Below are 19236 nucleotides of genomic sequence, written 5' to 3' on the forward strand. Positions count from 1 at the left end.
TCAACAAGTCTCACCTTCACCCCATCCTTCGGAGTGAAGACTAGCCTCACACTGTCTGTAGCAACAGCATCCCAGCTAACATCGGTAATCCCATTCGCAACAGCCTCGCCATACTCAACACCAACGTTCACCCACTCATCGCCATTTGCATACTGCACTCGATATTCACCAGGCGCATCAACGGCTGCATCTTCGTCCTTCGCAAAGGCAATCTCCGCCCTCGTCACTTCAACTTCACTCCCAAAATAAACCTGATACCAGATCTCTTCTCCACTACCAGCCGGCGTATCCCACCAGTTCGCGATCTCAGGATAAAACCATACCCTGCCATCAATCACCGCATGGATATCCGCCGAGTCGACATCGGAAACAGACACACTACCCACAGGATACTCCGTATCAACACCCAGCTGGATAGACTTTGCGATGGGCCGTTTTATGGCTGGCGGGTCAACGCGGGAGATATCAACAGTCACTCTTGAGAGTGTATCAGCCGTCTCAACGACCTCGCCATCGACTTCAACCTGCAGTCCGGCGGATCCATACCGACTTCCATCTGCGTCCCATTGCACTGCGACGTCATGACCGTGGTACAAAACATTCTCAAGCCGGAAGAACGACACACTCTCCGGGTCTGCGAGCGGGTTCACTTCGAGAATATCTTCCGCGCTCGGCCGAATACCCACAAAGCCAGAGATAACCTGGTCAATGAACCCGGAGTGGAAGTAATGCGGCGACCTGGCGAGTCCGACAATCGGGGCGCCTGTGTCCGCGTAATAATCTTCCTCGAGGTTCAGTTTCCCGTCGTAGTTCGGGTTATAGTGCAGGTTCGCGTATTGCACCAGGATACTATTGTAATCCTTTTTGCTGATTACACCAGCACCCGCCGACACAGGGTAATGATCCAGTAAATTCGCCAGAGCCGTAAGGGCCTGCGTCGTCTGGTACGGCCACGCAGGCCCATTCCATTGACACTCTGGGTTCTCGCCTTCATATCGATACTGGCGCATGTAGTACTCGTAACTGGGCTCGTTTGTCCGCAGACCCTTCTCGCCGGCCAATTTCTCGGAATCGATCAAGTGTGTCCACGCCTGCGCGTAGGTCTCCTCGTCATCAGGTAGATCGTGCGTCCAGGGGACATACCCGACCAGTTCACGCCCGCGGATCGGGTCCCAGTAGGTGACGTTCTCGTTATCGACTTGGAAGCGGTCGATGAAATGCGCGAAGTCGTTGTTCCAGAGATATTCCTGCACGAGACTCTTGATCTCGGTCGCTTTGCTGGAATATTCATCTGCGGTGTCTTGATCCCCGCTTAGAGATGCAAGATTCGAGATCGCGAGTGCGTTCGCGTACTGGTAGCTGTTGATACTCGGTCTGAATGCATTCCCACCCCCGAACCCATCATACCCGCCGCTCGCGTCGATACTGGCAATCGTGTACTCGGTAGCATCTGTCAGTGGCTGGACATAATACAGTCCCTTGTCGGTATCGAACCCGCCGATGTCGAGCGTCGCGTTCCAGCCCTCATACACGGTCTTCATGGCCTCAAGTCTCGCGACTGCATCCCCCTGGACGCCATCAACGAGATACCCCTGCCAGACCCCGTCGGCCATTACCTCGGAGAACTGGCGCGGGTCTGTATTGGGCCCGAAGAGCACGTCTGCGTAGTCCTCTTTGAATCGGCGGTCGCGGCACCACCGCCCCTCGCGGAGATGGTAGTTTGCGGCGTTGATGAGGATTGCCCAGGGGTTGATTTGCCAGCTGACGTCGTTAATGAATTCGGTTGACAGGAAGCCGAGGGAGCCTAGGTCGCGCTGGTGTGCGCGGAACAGAGACCATCTGTAGTAGTAGACTTCTTGGAGGGCTTCGTTGCTGGTTTCGAACAGCGGGATGCGTGAGCTGTACCAGGGGGCGTCATTTCCGAAGTACTCGGATGTCAGGGAGGTCGCGTTAAGGCAGGTGGCTACTGGGAGCGTAGCCAGGAGTGGGAGAATCTTGTTTGGTTTCATTTTGGTTTGTCTTCTACTCCTTCATGGCTGCCTGGTCTGAGCTGTCTGTTTATATACTGCCATGGCGGAGTCCTCCACGTCTTTCTATTAACCGCGGGGTGATCCTGACAAAAAATAAAAAAATAAACTCAAAAAAAAACAACCGATTGGTCTATACGGCTGATCGTGTCTTGGATTCCACGACCTTTAACTCATGGGGAACCCCACACGGGATTTGTCTCTTTCGTACTGTGGAGAGGTCGATATTAGCCTGCTGTCGGGGAATTACTCCGGCTATGAACAAAGTATCAGACCACAGGCTGCTGTGTCTGTTACAAGCAGGGTAACTTCCATAGGCACATGGAGCTTACCATCGGCCTTACTTGTGCGGGATTTATGAAGCATATGCGACCCCAATTCTGCGCCGTTGACTCAATGCCGCAGAATCACCGTGTGCGGAGACATACACGGACCTCGAGCCCTCGGCCAATAAACTCACCGAAGTTGACAAGGTAATGGAAGTGGCCATATTTTCCAAAATGCAAGTTCCAGCCTTATTTTCAGTGAAGTCGGAGAGCATTTGGATGCTCGGGGCGGCTGTGTTCGAGTTTTCAGTTCCTCCAGTGTCTCTCTTATGCAGCAAAGTGTGATAAGGTAGACACGACCCGTAATTGCACCACGAACTACTGACAACACGATTGCCCGGATGGCCATTTCCTCCGTCATATGGCTCCTGGCATCATCGTTTGTAGCCAGGAGGGTGATACTAATAACGACAGAACTCAAAGTATTCCCGCGCAGGATGAAGCGGGAGAGGCGATGTAATAGATGTGACATAAACAGATTCACTGCCAGAGCAAACAAACCTGCGGCCCACGCAACAAGAATCGTCTGCCATCGCTAGATAGTATGGTCCGGAAAGACCTGATCTGATTTCCCGAGAATATGGTTGTATGCGAAGGAGTTGGTTGCAGCACCCATTACCAAGATCCCTGTTGAACTTGTATATTAGATGTTTCCAGAGGAACGCTGTATATTTGACCCAATCCAGCCAAATATCATGGTGCCACGCTAATATAATAACCTACCCCTATATATATATTCCATTTATTCATTACTTCTACGTAAAAAGTGCTTTTCTCAATTAACGATAAAATAATAAAGAGAGTAGATCAAACTATAGAATATGAGCCAGTCCCGGCATACTAGTATAGTAGTATTAGGTATTCCTAGGGGTTCTTGTCTGTTTGTAGCTGAGCTTGTCGAAGCCGGTGTAATTCATGAACCTCCTCATCCAGGCCTGGGGCTGGACCATCAACGGATAGACCTGGCACTATCTGATTAATTGGAAGTGACACAACAGGCCCAGGCTTTACCCCCAGCTCCTTCTGCCACTTGCCGAGCTGAGTCGAGGACGATGCATATACAATCCGCCCCAGTCCTGCATATGCATGTGCAGCGGAACACATCGGGCAATGCTCGCCAGAAGTATAGATTGTAGCACTAGCACGCTCTGACAGCGTTAGGTTCTTCTCGGCCCACTTGGCTAAAGAGAGCTCAGGGTGCAGTGTGACATCTCCCTCAGTCACAGTCCGGTTGTGATCTTCATGAAGAATCTCCCCCCTGGCGTTTACTAGCAAGGACCCGAAAGGTGGATTGCCCGCCTCAAGGGCGTGGCGGGCTAGCTCCACGCAGCGGCGCAAGTAGTCGATGTCTGAGCTGGACACCATGCTGCTGTGTTTTGAGAGGATTGTGATACGGGTCAATTGAGTCTGCACAGCGATCAGCAGTGGCATTACTGGGAATTTGATGGTCGTATTACCTTCACCAACAAGGTGAATATGAGACGCTGCGTTGGTGAAGCTCAGTCGAGGGCGCGGATCGGTCCAGCTTTATATTCTGAGATGTCAAGAAACTGGGCTGTTTTATGTAATGAGAGTGCTTGGATGAAGTGGCCCAAGCGCCTGCAACGACACCCAACCCCACCCCGCTGCCGACATTGACCAAGGGTTCAATGTTACATGGATGTGGATTACTCGACTAGAGAAATATGACTTGTTGGTTGAATTGTGCCAAGACAGCTCCTGTACTGCCTGAACCTACATGAGATAACGCTTTAACCTTGTGTGTTGAGACATGGGGATCACAATGTATGCTTGGCAACGGGGTAATGCGAATAGATGAAGCTTTAAAGAAGAGGAACAGCCCTGGGGAGAGGAGAACGATAGTTACAGCACGTGTGCACTGGCAATACATCTGCTTACAGGATACAGAACGTACACCTGTCCATGCAGCTCTGTAGTCTGTATTGGGACGGAAAAACGGATAATCATACCGGTAACAAATATTGTAACGGTGTACTGGAGAGTCCCACCCCGAGCCACGCCATAACGGTTTGAAGCGAGCACACCGTCCTTTCATATACCAGCGGTACCATAGTAGCCCAGTAATTATAATATATAAGTCGAGGCGAGTGCCTCGTCTCTTGCAACAGCAACCAGTTTTTCAGTCACTTGTTCCGGTAGGTTTTGTGTTTTTCTTTTCTTTGTTTTTTTCTTTTTCTTTTTTGTATCCTCTTCGCGCTCATAGCACAACCCCCCCCATCGAAATGAAGCTACCTAGTGCCCTCGTCCTTGCGGCTGTGGCTTCCCATGGCGCGTCCGCTCACTATTTCTTTCCTCAACTGATTGCCGATGGCGTTACAACCGAATATTTTGAATACGTCCGTGAGGACACCCAGGGATATATGCCCTACAAGAATGGGTACGAGGGCAATGATTTGAGGTGCAATGTTGGCTCTGACGAGTTTGCGCTTCAAACAAAGACGTATACTGTGAGCGCAGGCGCCACGATCGGCTTTGCAACTGATTTTGGCGCTCAGATTGAACACCCCGGTCCTTTGCAGGTGTATTTGTCTCGAGCCCCTGCCAATGTCTCATACTATGATGGCTCTGGCGAATGGTTTAAGATTTATGAACTTGGTCCTGCGGCTTTCACCAACAATGGCATAGAATGGGGGGCCACTGGAAAGAGTCAGTTTACGTTCGCAATCCCGCCCGAAACCCCAGCTGGACAGTATCTGGTTCGAATCGAGCAGATTGCACTTCACGGCGCTCTCCAATACGGCGAAGCGGAATTCTACTTCAACTGCGCTCAGATCGAGGTTATTAGTGAGAGTACCTCCACTCCGGGGCCTACTGTGTCGTTTCCTGGTGCATATACCGGTTATGAACCTGGAATCTTATTCGACATGTACTCTAAACTCTACGTCAACTATACGATGCCTGGCCCTCTGGTCTGGCCAGCGAAAAGCTCGAGCAATATAACTGCCGAAGGCGTCGCAAATCTTCCTTCAGATGGCACCGTTTGGTCTTATCCGGCAGTCACCAGCACGTCCAAAGTTGGATCCCTTACGTCCAGTTCTTCCTTGATCCCGTCTGCACAAACCTCGTCTCTCCCTACGCCATCGACATCTGTCCTTGATTCCATGGCCGAGCCTACCGGTTCGAGTGTGCCTTCTGCAACAGGACTAAGCAAACATCAAGGTCCTCACCGTGAAGCTCACGGACATAAATCACATTGCCGGGCATGAGAGATGTTTTCGGTGAGGTGATAGCCACTTGTACAACATGATTAGATTTATAGATACTTTGGATGCTACTTTAGTGCCGTCTTGTTTTTACCGAGATGCCTCTCATGGCTATGTACCTAGCGGTGATTGGTTAGAATTGTATATTACTGAGTGAATAGAATAGCGCTCTATCTACTGTCCTTCTAAGCTGAACCTGGGGCTGTTAGTTAATGTTCGTACACCGTTTACATACTATGTGCTGCACTGGAACGGGGCGTTCGGCGTACTTCTACAGCAGTTCGAACCTGATTATACTGCGTCTAGACCGAAAGAACCAAACATTTACGCTATATCGTCTGTGCTGTGATTCAATATTTCAACCAGCCATAGGCCCTACTTCAGACATGAGTGACCCAGATTCACCGACAAGCACCCTTCTTCTACTGAAATTAAACCGGTTCTCAAAAGCTACTATACAATTTCAAGTCAACGCCTGGGTGATAGCTCGGCTAATTTTTAGGGAACTATTACTACTATGCAGGGGGCAGACTAGTGTAAAGAATGTAATTAGAAGTACCTGGCAGAGTATGGGGAGTGTATACTGATTGGAGGTTACTTTGTCTGATCTACATGAAGAAATAGGCAGAACAAATCATATAAGGCTATATTAGAAGGTTAATAGGGCTGAAATAATTAACCGACAGGTCCGAAGGAGGACTGTGGGGAGATATGGGGTAAAAGTATCTCGAGTATATTAGCCCCTACCAGCGTAGTCTAGTCTTTCCTTGATCGGGCTTAATATTTGCAGGGAAGCCACCGTCCAGGTGGGATGGGTTACGTATACTATGCAAATATGTGTGGGAAATACTGAATAGCCTATTCTACTCAGTGCAGGATAAATATAATGATCAACATCGGCTCGGTTCAATCTTAAACGGTGGTTTCCCTGCGGACACAGGAATGGGTGACTACTATAAAGCATCCCCGCGTCGACTGCAGTAACCAAGAGGCAGACACGGCGCATCTCGCAAGATGAAGACCGTTTCAGCCCTCCTTCTTGGGGCAACCGCTGCCCTCGCCCAACAATACACCAACCCAGTCCTTTGGGAAGATCTCGCGGACATCGATATCATCCGCGTCGACGATGCATACTACTACTCCGCCTCGACGATGCATTACTCCCCCGGAGCCCCGGTTCTGCGCTCCTACAATCTCGTTGACTGGGAGTATGTGTCGCATTCTGTTCCAGTGCTAGACTTCGGCACAGCCTACTCTCTCGGGGACAACGAACGTGCCTATGTCCAGGGGATTTGGGCCTCCACACTGCGATATCAGCAAAGCTCATCTACCTTCCGCTGGCTAGGATGTATCGACTTCGCGACTACATACGTCTACTCTGCCAGTAACATAGAAGGACCGTGGGAGCAAACCGCTAGCATACCCAACTGCTACTACGACGCGGGCCTGCTCATCGATGACTCGAATAACGATACAGAAAGCGTCTATGTTGCCTATGGATCGACGGCTATCAGCGTCGCGGAGCTCTCCTCGGATCTCACCACCGAGGTTTCCTCGCAAGTTGTGTACGACGCCCCCGACGACGTCGGATATATCGAAGGCGCGCGGTTCTACAACATCAACGGCACTTACTACATCTGGGTTACACGGCCAGCAACCGACCAACTGATTCTAAAATCAACAAACGGGCCTTGGGGCCCATACGAGATCCGTGAGGTGATCCTTGATGTGGCGTCCCCTGTGGAGGGCTCAGGAGCACCGCACCAAGGGGGACTAGTCGACACCCCGTCCGGGGACTGGTGGTATATGGCATTCATCGATGCTTATCCTGGTGGTCGGATTCCGGTTCTTGCGCCGGTGACGTGGGATGAAGACGGGTGGCCGAGTGTTATTTTGGACGATGCAGGCGCGTGGGGGGCCAGCTACGACTTTCCGGTAGTTTCTGATAAGGAGGTTGCAGGGATTCCGACGTCTTACAACTTCCTCCAGGATGCCTTGAACGCGGAGTGGGAGTGGAATCATAACCCGGATAATGAGCAGTGGAGCATTTCAGAGAACGAGGGATTGGTGCTGCGCACGGCGTCTGTGACGGATGACTTGTACCAGGCGAAGAATACCCTGACGAGGAGGATTCCTGGGCCTAATGCTACCGCGACCTTGACGCTGGATTTATCAAAGATGGTGGATGGGGATGTGGCTGGGTTAGCCTTGTTACGAGACAAGACAGCGTGGATTGGGCTGCGGAAGGAAGACGGAAGTGTGCGGGTGAGTATGACGAGTGGAGTGGATATGGCCGAGGACTGGACGACCGAGTCGTTGGGAAGTGAAGAGGAGAGTGTGCAGTTGAATGCAACAGAGGTCTACCTGCAAGTGGCGGTGGATATTGCACCTGGTGGAGGCACTGGCAGGTTTGCATATTCACTAGATGGCAGCACCTTTGATCCATTGGGACCTGAATATACGTTGAACAATGTCTGGGAATTCTTTCTGGGATACCGATTTGGCATCTTCAACTATGCCTCGTTGGAACTGGGAGGTCAGGTTTCTGTTCTGGGATTTAACATCACTGTTTGACCTCTGGCTCGATTATGAGATATGCCTTATGAATGACCACCATGCTAGCCTGGTATTATTCTAAGCTCCCGCCAGTAAACTCTGCATGAGCGTAGCTAGAAGAGGGCTGTTTAGGAGAGCTTAACAAGTCAGAAGATTATATTCAGCCTATAAGGCGAGTTTTTCAGAAATAGAATGTTGAGAACGATGCCTTGCCCCTGCTCTGGTCATCCGTTATACAAATGCACTTTGGAATTGCGAGTTCGGCGTCGAAGTGACTTGCCAAAGATATAAACCGGAATTCCTAGCAGCATTGGTCCGACGGTCAGCGAGAATTCCACCATGGTCGGTGATATCCAGCCCTCGCGTGCCGCTAGAGGAGACACCCAGTAGCTCATCGCGAAGCCGCAGGTATTTTTGATTACCGTCGCCACCACCATGATTTCTCCTGAAATAGGTCGATAGCAGTCGATTGCGTATGCGATAGCGATGGTGGGCACTGCGGTGACACACAGGCCCGATAGGCCATAGCCTACAACAAGAACAACAGGCCAGTCCCACTGACGGTCATATCCAACGCCGCCAATCACAATCCCGACAACAGTGGTGATGAAGAAAGGAATCAGCGCCGGCAACCGCATCTCCGCCTCACGAATGCCATTGTTGCGGTTGGTGGCCTGGATGGCAGCCCAGTCAGAGAGCGGACCGGCAGTTGCCAGTCCAATAAGGCCTCCAACAACAAAGGCGAAGTTCGAATAGCCCACTGCAGAGGGGGTGAAGTTATATGGGGGTGCGCTCAGTACAGGAGACTGGGTCAGGTTCCAGTAGAGGAGGACATTGGCGGGGCCCGCTACATTGAGACCAGCCCAGAAGATGATCGGGAAAATAAAGACATACATCGGGGTAAAGACGTCGCGAACGATGAATTCCTTCCACTGTGGATCAGGATTCTGCCAGAGTCTGAACTGGGCAGCAGAAGGCCGACCACGACTAGCCATGGGTGGACTTGTGACATTGTTCCCCTCGAGTTCTTCACAATCCAACTTGCATTCGGTTGCTTCCTCGGGGGACGTTGTCGCTGGGTAAGACAACTCAGACCGCGTATGGCCAGGACGCTGGAACTTGGTTTCTGGGAAGAAAAGCAACAGTGTAACGAAGTTGAACAGCGTCATCGCTAGCGAGAGCCAGAAGAAGCTTCTCCAGCCGAATCTGGCACGCAGTCACATCAGCCATGCCCTCAGAATTATAAGGGCACCTCAAGGCGGGATAAGCATACCGTTCTGCAATGTTTCCCGATATCACGGGCCCAATAAATAGCCCAAGGAAATACCCCATGCTGCATCGCGCAATTAGTTAAGTTGAAGGCGCACTGTCGAACAAATGAAACTCACAAGTAAACTCCTGTCCACAGGCCACGCTCGTGAAGGAAGAACATATCGGAGACTACCTGGACCAGCAGTGTTTCACTTGTTGCTGTTGCAACGCCGTTAATGACGCGGGCCGCTAGCAACGAGGAATACGTCGATGCCAGGGCTTGCCAGATACATGTGCCAGCGCCTAGAAGACATAGAACAAGGCTAGTAATACGCCGGCCCAGGATATTCGAACATGGGACGATGATGAAGTTTGAAAAGCCCAAGGCAAGAACGCACACGCCAGTCAGGAGGCTTTGCTCGGTTTCACCCAGAGAGAATTCCTCCGCGAAGAGAGGGAACATTGGTCCCATGGACAAAGCGGACTCGACGGCAACGAAGAGGAATAGGAACTGGGTGATTATTACACCATCTAGGGGGTACATGTATTAGCACTGGGCATGGTAAATCTCTCGGGCTCGAGACGGCTGTCTTACATTTCCAACGTCGGCACCAGTTCAAAGGGTCTCTCGGGTCTTTTGAGGGCTGCGGAGAAAGTCTTATCTGTAATGAGCCTTTCTTCGATCAAGCGAGAAGCGAATAAACCAGATGGCTCACACGATGTCTGCACTGCCCTCGTGGGCGCTATTAGGACTGAGCATGATCTCTGTCCCTGGAACAACATCCCGGCCGGGGGCACTTTCGGCCAAAGACTGGTTAGGTAGGGCTCGATCCATGTTGAAACATAAAGTCCCAGCTCGAAACACCTCCAAAGGAGCGAAAAGGCTGCAGTTTTATATGGGTGTCTGTTCTTGGTGTTTGTTACCTGAGCTCCAGAACCGCGGAGCCATCTGTGGGGGAATCCGGGGAAGACGGTGGGAGAGAGTGGACCTGTATTGTACTGACTACATATGGCCCCCCAGCTGTCTATGATTCTTGGTGGTCAGGTCCCGCCACAGGTTCCACTACTGCTCAGTACCATACCGCCAGTAGCCGAAGAGCCGTTCGCCGTGCGGGACCCTTTGGTTTACTGTCTGGTGTCTGCCGTGGGACAGTCCCGCCTCCGCATCACCGCAATGTATCTACCAGCTGATCGCAATTGGGCTTTCTATGTGGGAACTACGGGCTATTGTTCAACAGCTTTTTTATTGGAAAATATAAATTAGCACCAATGGCATCAGAGTTCAACGCGAGATATCGACCCGAGGCAACCCAATAGTAGCAGCATAGTATACCCATAATATGGTTCGTACGAATGCCCACTTTGGACTGCCCTTCATACCTGACCTGTCTAGGACACTTCCGCAGATCAAGTACCATGTCACGGTGGCTCCATTCCCGATGTTACAGCCATCGGCCCCAAGCAGGAAAGCATCGCCTCATGGCGCGGCCGCTATGGAATCAGCACGCGGGACCAGATCCGTCTAGTAAAGTTAGCACATATGCGGTACCAGCACCCGAATCTAGACGAGATCACCGTTTACCTTCAAGGTATAGTTTCACAACTAACTTTGCATGCATTCATGGCTGACGGGACGGGCCAAAGACTTTGGAATGCAGATAGCCAAACGAACTGCAGATGAGATATGGTATCGCGGGTATGGGACAGATCAGTACGTTTATTATGCTCGACAGGGCGAGAAGAAATTCCTCGGTGGTACATTCGAGGTTGAAACATACGACGACTTGCGCAGGTGAGCTTTTGCCTGATCACATAGCAGAAAGGTTGGCTAATTGGGACTCACAAGGGCGTCACAACTGCCCACTGCTGGCGAGATTCAGGAAATTGCAGATGCTCCCGGGGGAGGCTTCTTACTCACTCTTACGGATCCCGAAGGGTTCCCCTTGAACCTCATCTACGGGCAGACTGCAGCGGAACGTGGGAAGCACCCGTCTCCTCTGCTCGTCAACTATGAACTGGAGAAACCACGGGTTCGTAAATTCCAACGGTTTGTCCCCGGACCAGCAGCAGTCCACAAGGTATGTCAATGGTTGACTGCACTTCCAAAGAAACGTCACAGCTAAAAGCCACACTAGCTAGGGCACTTTGGGCTCTGTGTTCAGAAGTTCCCCACCATGGTGGACTTCTACACGAAGAATTTCAACATCGTGCCGTCCGACTTCCTCACTGTGGAACAAGACGGGAAAGAAGTTAACGTCGCCCTCTTTGCACATATTGATCGTGGAACAGATCTGGTCGACCATCATTGCTTTTTCATGAGCACTAATTCGACCTCCCATGTACACCACTGCTCATTCGAGGTGCACGACTTTGACACCCAGAAGCTAGGCCACCAGTGGCTGGCGAAACGGGGGTACCAGAGTGTATGGGGCGTTGGACGGCATATCCTAGGGTCCCAAATATTCGATTACTGGTGGGACACCACCGGGAACATGGTCGAGCATTATGCGGACGGGGATCTGGTGAATGAAGAAACACCGATAGGCTATGGCCCAGCAGGAGATGAGGGTCTGGCAGTCTGGGGACCAGAAGTGCCGGCTTGGTTTTTGCAGTGAAGGATTAGAATAGATGGGGATTGAGTGTAGGATAAAGTTGAGATGAACTTTCTATTCACATTCTTGCCCGGAGAGTAACAAGTTCAACACTGCATACGCCTCCGATAGAACTATGGTTGGACTTGGTGACCTTGATTCAATCAAAAGCTTCCGGGTCGCCGAAACCCCTTGTGTTTAGATATCACGCTTTGCCGGTATCAGTATATCTGGGAGCGATACAGTATCATTTACAAATTCACTGGCTGGAGACTAGAGACAAGATTGGCCCTGTAAGGTTAATACCAACGGGCCAGGGTTCGGAAAGAAATGTGATTATCCAACATATTGATAACGAGTAGCAGATACAGACATGAACTCGATTCGGTCGTGTTGTTAGCTATGAAGGACTATATGCGACATCACACTACATTTGGTTGGCAAAAAGCAATCTAACAAGGGTTCATACACAAATCTGTATTTCTTCAGGCGGGAAGCAGAAGTCGCAACCCACTTTAGCACCCATTTAAGAAAATATGCAATGCAAATGGATGTCTACAATGACGAGTTCTATTTCAATGCTTAACCTACTCATATCTAATTTCGTTCACCAGTGTTCCAATCTTGCCAATCTCCACCCGCATGTCATCCCCGTCTCTGAGAACCACGCGCGGCTCCCGGAAGTATCCAATGCCAGCCGGAGTGCCGGTCAAGAAGATGGTACCGGCCTCGAGAGTTGTACCCTGGGAGAGGTACGAAATCTGTTTCTTGATCGAAAAAATCATGTCCTTCGTATGTCCGTCCTGGACTACGCGACCGTTGTGTATAGCCTTGATGGGCAGGTTCTGGGGGTCCTCTATCACACTAGGGGAGACGAGGACAGGACCTGGGAGAACAATTAGGATCCCGATTTTCGAGTAGGAACGGAGGAAAGACATACCTATCGGACAGCTGCCGTCTAGTCCTTTCGAGAACGACCACTGAGGAGTGATCATCTGGAGCGAACGGGCCGACACATCATTGGACGCAGTGTATCCCAGCACATATTCGAGGGCATCTTCCTCGGGAATATCACGACCGGTCTTTCCAATAACCACGCACAGCTCGGCTTCATAGTCACTGGTCTCATCCTGGGCGCACTTCGGCACATTGACCGTTGTCGGGTACGGACCAACTAATGCAGTGCGTGGCTTTGTGAAGAGGACGGGCGCCTTTGGTAGGGCCATGTTTGCTTCCCTGGCATGGTCCAGATAGTTCAGACCCAGACACCGGATGTAGCTGCATTGTTCGCGGGAGACTGGGGACAGAAGCTGATATGGTCAGCCGCTACTCAGAATGACGGGATGGGGGGAGCGAACAGACCTGTTGAATGTGCAAGATTGTCTCGGTCACTCGCCCGTCGAATATGGACCCCTCAATTAGGAACACAGGGATATTGGCGCCATCGAAGGTATCTCGCCCGACGTCACGGGCAGTATCGACCAGCTGGCCCAGGTGAATCTGGCTATCTTCAGCGGCAATAAAGCGAACGAGGTGTGTCCAGGACATCACGGCGGTGGTGATTATGCAAATAAGTGAATGAAGAGGTGTTAAAAAGGGGATGCCACTAGTTCGAGTCACATATATTTGTTTCTGCTGATCCTGGTTCTATATATTGAGGGTTATATTCTGCGGGGCCCTAAAGAGTTGCAACAGCGACTGCGGGACGTGGGACGTGGGACTGTGCCAGATGGCCCAAGTAGTCTCTGTCCCACGGTTCTTAAAACAACGGAAATAGGGTGTATAGCACCGAAACCCACGGACTCCTTTCGCATGCCACTGAAGCATGGCCTTAGAGAAACCAATACCCACGACTGTACATCCGTTTTGACTATATATGTGCGATCCGATGAATGGAGGTAGGCACGGCATTGGAGTTGTGAGATTTCTATAACCTAAAGTACATTTAATGCTGTAGAGCTTCCAACATTCGATCAATTGCTCGCCTCAAGTCCTCCTTCCCCCTACAGGCAGCAAATATGAAGCGGTCTGGTCGCACGATCACGAACCTGCCCCCAACCCTGTCCCCAAGCTGATATTTATCATAACAGGCCGGTGCTGGACGACGGGTACAAAGAGGGGATGCAGCAAACTCCTCCGCTGTAGCCACTTGATATACCGGATTTTTGCCTGGAATGATCCCATCCTTCTTGGCTACATCCTCGACAATGAAGGGAGTCTGGTCAGCGATAATCTCACCGTTGGACCAAACTTCAACGTCGTCCAAGACTTCTCTGGCTGTGCCAATCTCTGCACTGTTCTTCAAGTATACAAACATCCGAAACAGGCCCTTGTCCCGCTTCCGGAAGATAACGTCGTCTGTGAAATGCACCTCCCCGCTCATGTCGCGACAATACACCTGGGGAACGTTTAACCCACCATTAAGGTCCGGAACGAAAGGCATGCCGCTAAGATGGCTGTAGCGGACAAGCCCATCCTTGCGTCGGCCGAGTTGCATCTCACGCTTCCACCTGGGCACCAGCTGAACGAGCCAATAGTACCAGGACCGATGGAGGATTTTAAGCGGGTGGGCTTCCGTTACGAATTGTCCATTTCGGATGGTGGACGCGAGAGACTGGTCCAGCTGCTGCTTTCGCTCTTGGTACCAGGATTCCAGGACAGTTTTGTAGGACTCCGACTCGGGCGAGTGGTATCGGCATAGTAGGGCTAGACGCCAGGCAAGGGACGCAGCGTCGCGGAATCCCGACGCGATGCCCTGGCCTCCAACTATATGTAGTTAGATGTATGTTAGCCAGTTGGTCTCAGGATGAGATGATGGACACCTACAAGGGGGAAAGACGTGTGCAGAATCGCCGCACAGGATGACGCGGTCCTTCGCCCAGACATTGCAGCTGCGAGCAGAAAATCTGAAGGGACGAGACCGTATAACATGGATGCAGTCTTCAGGAAATTGGATTTCGTGGCTCAGCCTACGCAACACAGAACATCAACTACTTGCTCACGGAAGTGCTGAATGGGGTATACCCACCCATATTTATCTCCCTGGTGCGTAATGTAAGGGAACACCACTCTCTTTATCATATCACGCTTGGCCATCTCGTTGGGATCCTCTCCGTGGCGCACCACAAATTCAAACCTCCAGAGTCGGTCGTCTGGTAGTCCAAACCTCCCGCATACAGCCGGCCGCTCCGGATTGCAGAGGAATCGAAAGTTCTCTGGGAAGAAAAGATCGTACACCTCGGTCGGAGTGTATCCGAGTTGCCATAGGGGGAAGTCTGGGTGGGTTTCAGGGGTTGGCGGAGTAATATGCCAGTTCAGGGCGACCCATGTCTCCTCGTAGAAACAGCTGGTTTAACCAGGTCAGCAGTGAGCCCAGTGCGGGCAAGTGGACTATCTCTTACTCATGAGCCCTTTCCATGTGAACCCCCTTGGGCTCGAGGTACTCCTTGCGAGTGAAACCTGTTTTCCCGTCCGCACCCACCAGAAACCTGGCTCGAAGCCGGCGCTCCTTGCCGTGAGCGTCGGTGTAAGTGCAGTAAGTCCAGTGGGCGTCCTCTTCGATCTCGACAACAGTCGACTGTGGCCTCAGATCACAAAACGAACAATCTTCTAGTTTCCTCCGCAGGTTCTTCTCCAGTGTCGGCTGCTTGTGGCAGATAAAGCCGACATGCCCTGTCCCGCCAGATGTCTATAACAATCTCGTCAATAATGCGCCCTGAGTGCGTGACATGGTCATGGTCAGCTTACAGTGCCGTAGTCCATTGAGAGAAAGGGAGCCGCATCCAGGTCCTTCTGCGTGCCGCTGATGAAGTTGAAGTTGTACATGCCTTTTCATTGCATTTGTCAGACCACCATTTAGTTCACCTGAAAGGCACGACTTACACGTTCCGATTTCTGTGTAGATACTGTCATAGAGATCTGCGCCTTGCAGTAAGCGAATGCCATCCTCGTCTAATGCTATTCCACGAGGGTCCGTTGTAATATCCGCCTCCTTCTCGAGGACGACAGTGGAAACAGACATTTGCCCGAGATATGCAGCCAGCAAGGCCCCTGTCGGACCACATCCGCAAACAACCACATCAGTGGTTTCGAGGTCTTGTCCGTCCATTCTGAATATTCCAGAGTTCGCCTGCGTTGGTTGACGAAAAAGGGTTCTGATATTACATATCCTCGAAGGAGGAGCCGCCGGCGCAAATCACCATGAAATAACCAGTGAAATGGGCAATACACAATGCTCGTGCGGGACAACACGCGGGGACTCCACGCCGAGTTAATTCTAGCAGGCACGGATCAGGGGCATGGCCAGTGCTCACCGAGGTCTCCTGGTCTGCGGCAATTGCTTACGTCCCACATTCCATGTCCCACGTCCCACCGGAATTCCGCGGCGTGCCGCTCGGATTTACGGATACAAATTGAGTTGTTGGTGCCCGCGTCCAAGAGGGCCAATCTGGGGCACGCAAAGTCTGGGGTCTGGGGTCCTCGTCATGACCTGGTTGCTATGCCGTATTTCCGATCGGTTTGCCCCTCATGCCCACCACTTGCTTCCCACTCCCAATCCAACAAGCCAGATATTGCATTACAAGATGGCGTCAGAACGTCGTCGCGGGAGACGGCAACGCGTGTGCTCGTGGTGCTCGCAATCGTTCACCAAGGATGACCACCTTGCGCGGCACATAAGGACTCACACTAGGGAGAAACCATTTGTCTGCGCGGTTTGTAGGAAAGCCTTCAGTCGACAGTGCGCAATGACCATGCCTGTGAGATACGAAACGGACTAACGTGCCCAGGGACTCCCTGCTGCGACATTCCAGAAACCACCCTCAACCCGCTGGTTTCGACGACCAAACAGCAACCACAGGTGCCCAACTCATTAACCACTATCCCAGTCCCTCGCTCCACGGTTCCCTGTGCCTCGGCCAAACGTGCGCTCAGTCTCAATTCGCGGAGGCCGGCAGGGGTGCGACTGCCTCCACCGGTGGCTTGCCTCTCGATGGAAGCAGCCTATATTCGCCTCCTATTGAACCTGGCGACCGACCTGGGTTGTGTACAGGAGCTGGGGCCGGCCCCAGTCTCCCTGATATAAGAACCCAGCATAGCAGCGACACTTGGAATGCGAGGGAAGTAAACGAGCCCTATGGGTGGGGATCAGGGGCGGCCCCTCAGATTCCCGGCTGGTTTGTGAATGAGGAATTCGACTTGGATGCGTTCAACTTATGTATCCTCGACTCGGCGTCCAACTGGCTTCCGCGCGCATATGATGATCCTGTGTTAAACGCCTCATACGAGGTGGACCAGGTGGTTTCCGAACCCCCAAGTGCACCCCCCAAGGAGGACTTGGTCAAGCAGCATTGGTTTAACTTCATTACACCGAGCACTACTGGATCTGTGACCCCGGACGTGGAGCCAGAAGGAGCCCAAATAAGTGATGAATACAGAGACAGTCTCGCTCACAAACTACACCAAACTGTGCCCAGCTCACCCCTACCGTCCACGGATGCCATGGTGAGCCACTGCCTCGATCAAACTGCGAGACTCCGAGCTAACCAGGGTAGAATCTTTGCATTCAGATGTACTTCACCAAGTTCAGCCCTGTATTTCCCATTGTGCATGCGCCAACATTCCGCCCGTCTGCTAAGAGTTCACTCCTGCTCCTTTCGATCTGTTCGGTGGGCAGTCTCTTCATCGGCTCGCCCGGCGCTGCAACTCACGGGGAGAGAATATTCGAGATGCTGAACAAAGCAATACTTGCATCTGTATGTAAAACATAATCGACCAGTGCTAGGCTAACGATTGTAGTGGGAGCGATATATCGCTCGAGGTGGGACAGAAGCTATTGCGATGGTGCAAGCGGCCATAATTGGGCAGACCTTTGGTCTCCTATCTGGGGTAACGAATCCTCCTTTATGTTTATGGCAATTAGGGCCTAATCAGAACACGAACCACAACAGAGACCAAAGGACTTACTCGTGGCGGAAACTTTCCATGGCACGGTGATTGCGGTTAGTATTGGCCTGCAAACTCAGCATATCGAAAAAGCACTGACAGACCGGAAGTGGGCGAGGCGCTATGGCATGTTTGGTGTGCGCTCCGAATCCATTGACTCGCTTCGCGACGAAGCTAGATTACACCCGAAGGCAGCATGGGTGTCCTGGGTTCGAAAGGAAGAGCAAAAGAGGTACGAGTAGCCCAATGCGTCACTTGCCATCTCTAACCAGTGCCCAGATTGGCTCTTGCGCTGTGTATCCACGACGCTGAAATATCTGGACTATTGCTTACAGCCCCTTTCCTGAGAGTTCCGGCTGCAAGCCTGCCCAATATTGCTGGGGACAGTCTATGGGAAGCCTCTACCGCGGAGGAGTGGTGTAGCGTGATTGAGGGCCAGATATCAACCTCTGCTGTGTCCAATGAGCCTCGCACGCCACACAGTTCTGGCGGCGCGTCACAACTTCCGGAACCCGGGAGCATCAAGCACAGATCGGGCTTCAGACAATGTGTAGAGCTCGAATTGATATCATCCAACATCATGGAAGATTGGAAGAAAGGGGAGCCATGCATACCGGATTACAATGAAATGCTTGTCCGTTTTCACGACCTATATCTCCAGGGAAACGATAGCCCTGCCGCAGATGCATTTTTGCTCCACGCCCTTTGCCACTCGGCATACATCAGCCTGTTTGTTGATATAAATCGACTCGAGGTTGCAGTGGGAAAGTGTGGCCACGAGCAGGCACAACTGCACCGCAGCTATGCTTCTGAATGGGCCTCCTCCGTAGCAGGCCATCGGTGTGCTCTGCATGGTGCACTTATCCTCCGCCACCTCGAATCAACAAGAATTGGCACCGAGCCGCCCATCCATATCCCTCGCGTCCTATTCCGTGCTGCACTCGTGTGGCTTTGTTATTGCGAATTCGGGCAAGGGCAATCCAGCTTACTCCCGGCAACAACGGACTTCCCAGAGCTACTGTCCCTCGGGATAGACTGTCAGAAGGTACTCTTCGAGGCCAATAATTTCAAATCTGTAAGGCCCAGTGTTGCCGAATGCAGGACCTTCTATGCGCTCATTGATCTGCTGGATCGGATCGGGCATTGGGGTATATCTCACAAACTTGGACGTCTTCTTAGGGTTATGGTGTAGTAGAACTGGTTGAAGGTTGCCGCTCTACCATGCCGGAGTAAGATATGGACTGCTTCCTGTACCTTTGATACTAGCTTACTGTAACTTCGTCAATGTTGGTTCAATCTCTGTGGCAAGTGAGAGCCG

General features: G+C 51.7%; 9 protein-coding genes across 9 annotated transcripts; 4 read left to right on the forward strand and 5 right to left on the reverse strand.

Annotated features, from left to right (window-relative positions):
• APUU_61258A (uncharacterized protein) lies at window positions 1-2009 on the reverse strand (the record flags this gene model as incomplete). The annotated part of the gene is made up of 2 exons (XM_041694581.1): window positions 1-55; window positions 115-2009. 2 exons carry the CDS (start codon window positions 2007-2009, stop codon window positions 1-3), a joined length of 1950 nt encoding a protein of 649 aa, XP_041560396.1.
• Window positions 2010-3217: 1208 nt separating this feature from the next.
• APUU_61259A (nucleoside deaminase) lies at window positions 3218-3784 on the reverse strand (the record flags this gene model as incomplete). The annotated part of the gene is made up of 1 exon (XM_041694582.1): window positions 3218-3784. The coding sequence occupies one exon, from the start codon at window positions 3782-3784 to the stop codon at window positions 3218-3220; it is 567 nt and encodes a 188-aa protein (XP_041560397.1).
• An 812-nt stretch (window positions 3785-4596) lies between these two features.
• On the forward strand, window positions 4597-5580 carry APUU_61260S (lytic polysaccharide monooxygenase auxiliary activity family 9 protein; the record flags this gene model as incomplete). The annotated part of the gene is made up of 1 exon (XM_041694583.1): window positions 4597-5580. One exon carries the CDS (start codon window positions 4597-4599, stop codon window positions 5578-5580), a length of 984 nt encoding a protein of 327 aa, XP_041560398.1.
• Window positions 5581-6591: 1011 nt separating this feature from the next.
• APUU_61261S (putative xylosidase/glycosyl hydrolase) lies at window positions 6592-8151 on the forward strand (the record flags this gene model as incomplete). Its single annotated transcript, XM_041694584.1, has 1 exon — window positions 6592-8151. One exon carries the CDS (start codon window positions 6592-6594, stop codon window positions 8149-8151), a length of 1560 nt encoding a protein of 519 aa, XP_041560399.1.
• A 206-nt stretch (window positions 8152-8357) lies between these two features.
• Window positions 8358-10219, reverse strand: APUU_61262A (uncharacterized protein; the record flags this gene model as incomplete). The annotated part of the gene is made up of 5 exons (XM_041694585.1): window positions 8358-9339; window positions 9407-9466; window positions 9522-9915; window positions 9980-10041; window positions 10101-10219. 5 exons carry the CDS (start codon window positions 10217-10219, stop codon window positions 8358-8360), a joined length of 1617 nt encoding a protein of 538 aa, XP_041560400.1.
• A 505-nt stretch (window positions 10220-10724) lies between these two features.
• APUU_61263S (trihydroxytoluene oxygenase) lies at window positions 10725-11999 on the forward strand (the record flags this gene model as incomplete). Its single annotated transcript, XM_041694586.1, has 5 exons — window positions 10725-10727; window positions 10778-10973; window positions 11029-11176; window positions 11231-11462; window positions 11520-11999. The coding sequence occupies 5 exons, from the start codon at window positions 10725-10727 to the stop codon at window positions 11997-11999; spliced, it is 1059 nt and encodes a 352-aa protein (XP_041560401.1).
• A 563-nt stretch (window positions 12000-12562) lies between these two features.
• APUU_61264A (fumarylacetoacetate hydrolase family protein) lies at window positions 12563-13523 on the reverse strand (the record flags this gene model as incomplete). The annotated part of the gene is made up of 3 exons (XM_041694587.1): window positions 12563-12861; window positions 12916-13285; window positions 13338-13523. 3 exons carry the CDS (start codon window positions 13521-13523, stop codon window positions 12563-12565), a joined length of 855 nt encoding a protein of 284 aa, XP_041560402.1.
• A 397-nt stretch (window positions 13524-13920) lies between these two features.
• APUU_61265A (uncharacterized protein) lies at window positions 13921-16083 on the reverse strand (the record flags this gene model as incomplete). Its single annotated transcript, XM_041694588.1, has 6 exons — window positions 13921-14741; window positions 14802-14944; window positions 15004-15321; window positions 15377-15663; window positions 15723-15802; window positions 15858-16083. The coding sequence occupies 6 exons, from the start codon at window positions 16081-16083 to the stop codon at window positions 13921-13923; spliced, it is 1875 nt and encodes a 624-aa protein (XP_041560403.1).
• Window positions 16084-16558: 475 nt separating this feature from the next.
• Window positions 16559-19110, forward strand: APUU_61266S (uncharacterized protein; the record flags this gene model as incomplete). The annotated part of the gene is made up of 6 exons (XM_041694589.1): window positions 16559-16713; window positions 16763-17477; window positions 17528-17728; window positions 17772-17861; window positions 17924-18150; window positions 18198-19110. 6 exons carry the CDS (start codon window positions 16559-16561, stop codon window positions 19108-19110), a joined length of 2301 nt encoding a protein of 766 aa, XP_041560404.1.
• Between the last annotated feature and the right edge of the window lie 126 nt (window positions 19111-19236).

This window comes from Aspergillus puulaauensis, chromosome 6, assembly GCF_016861865.1.
Source record: "Aspergillus puulaauensis MK2 DNA, chromosome 6, nearly complete sequence".
In the NCBI taxonomy this organism is placed as follows: Eukaryota; Fungi; Ascomycota; class Eurotiomycetes; order Eurotiales; family Aspergillaceae; genus Aspergillus; species Aspergillus puulaauensis.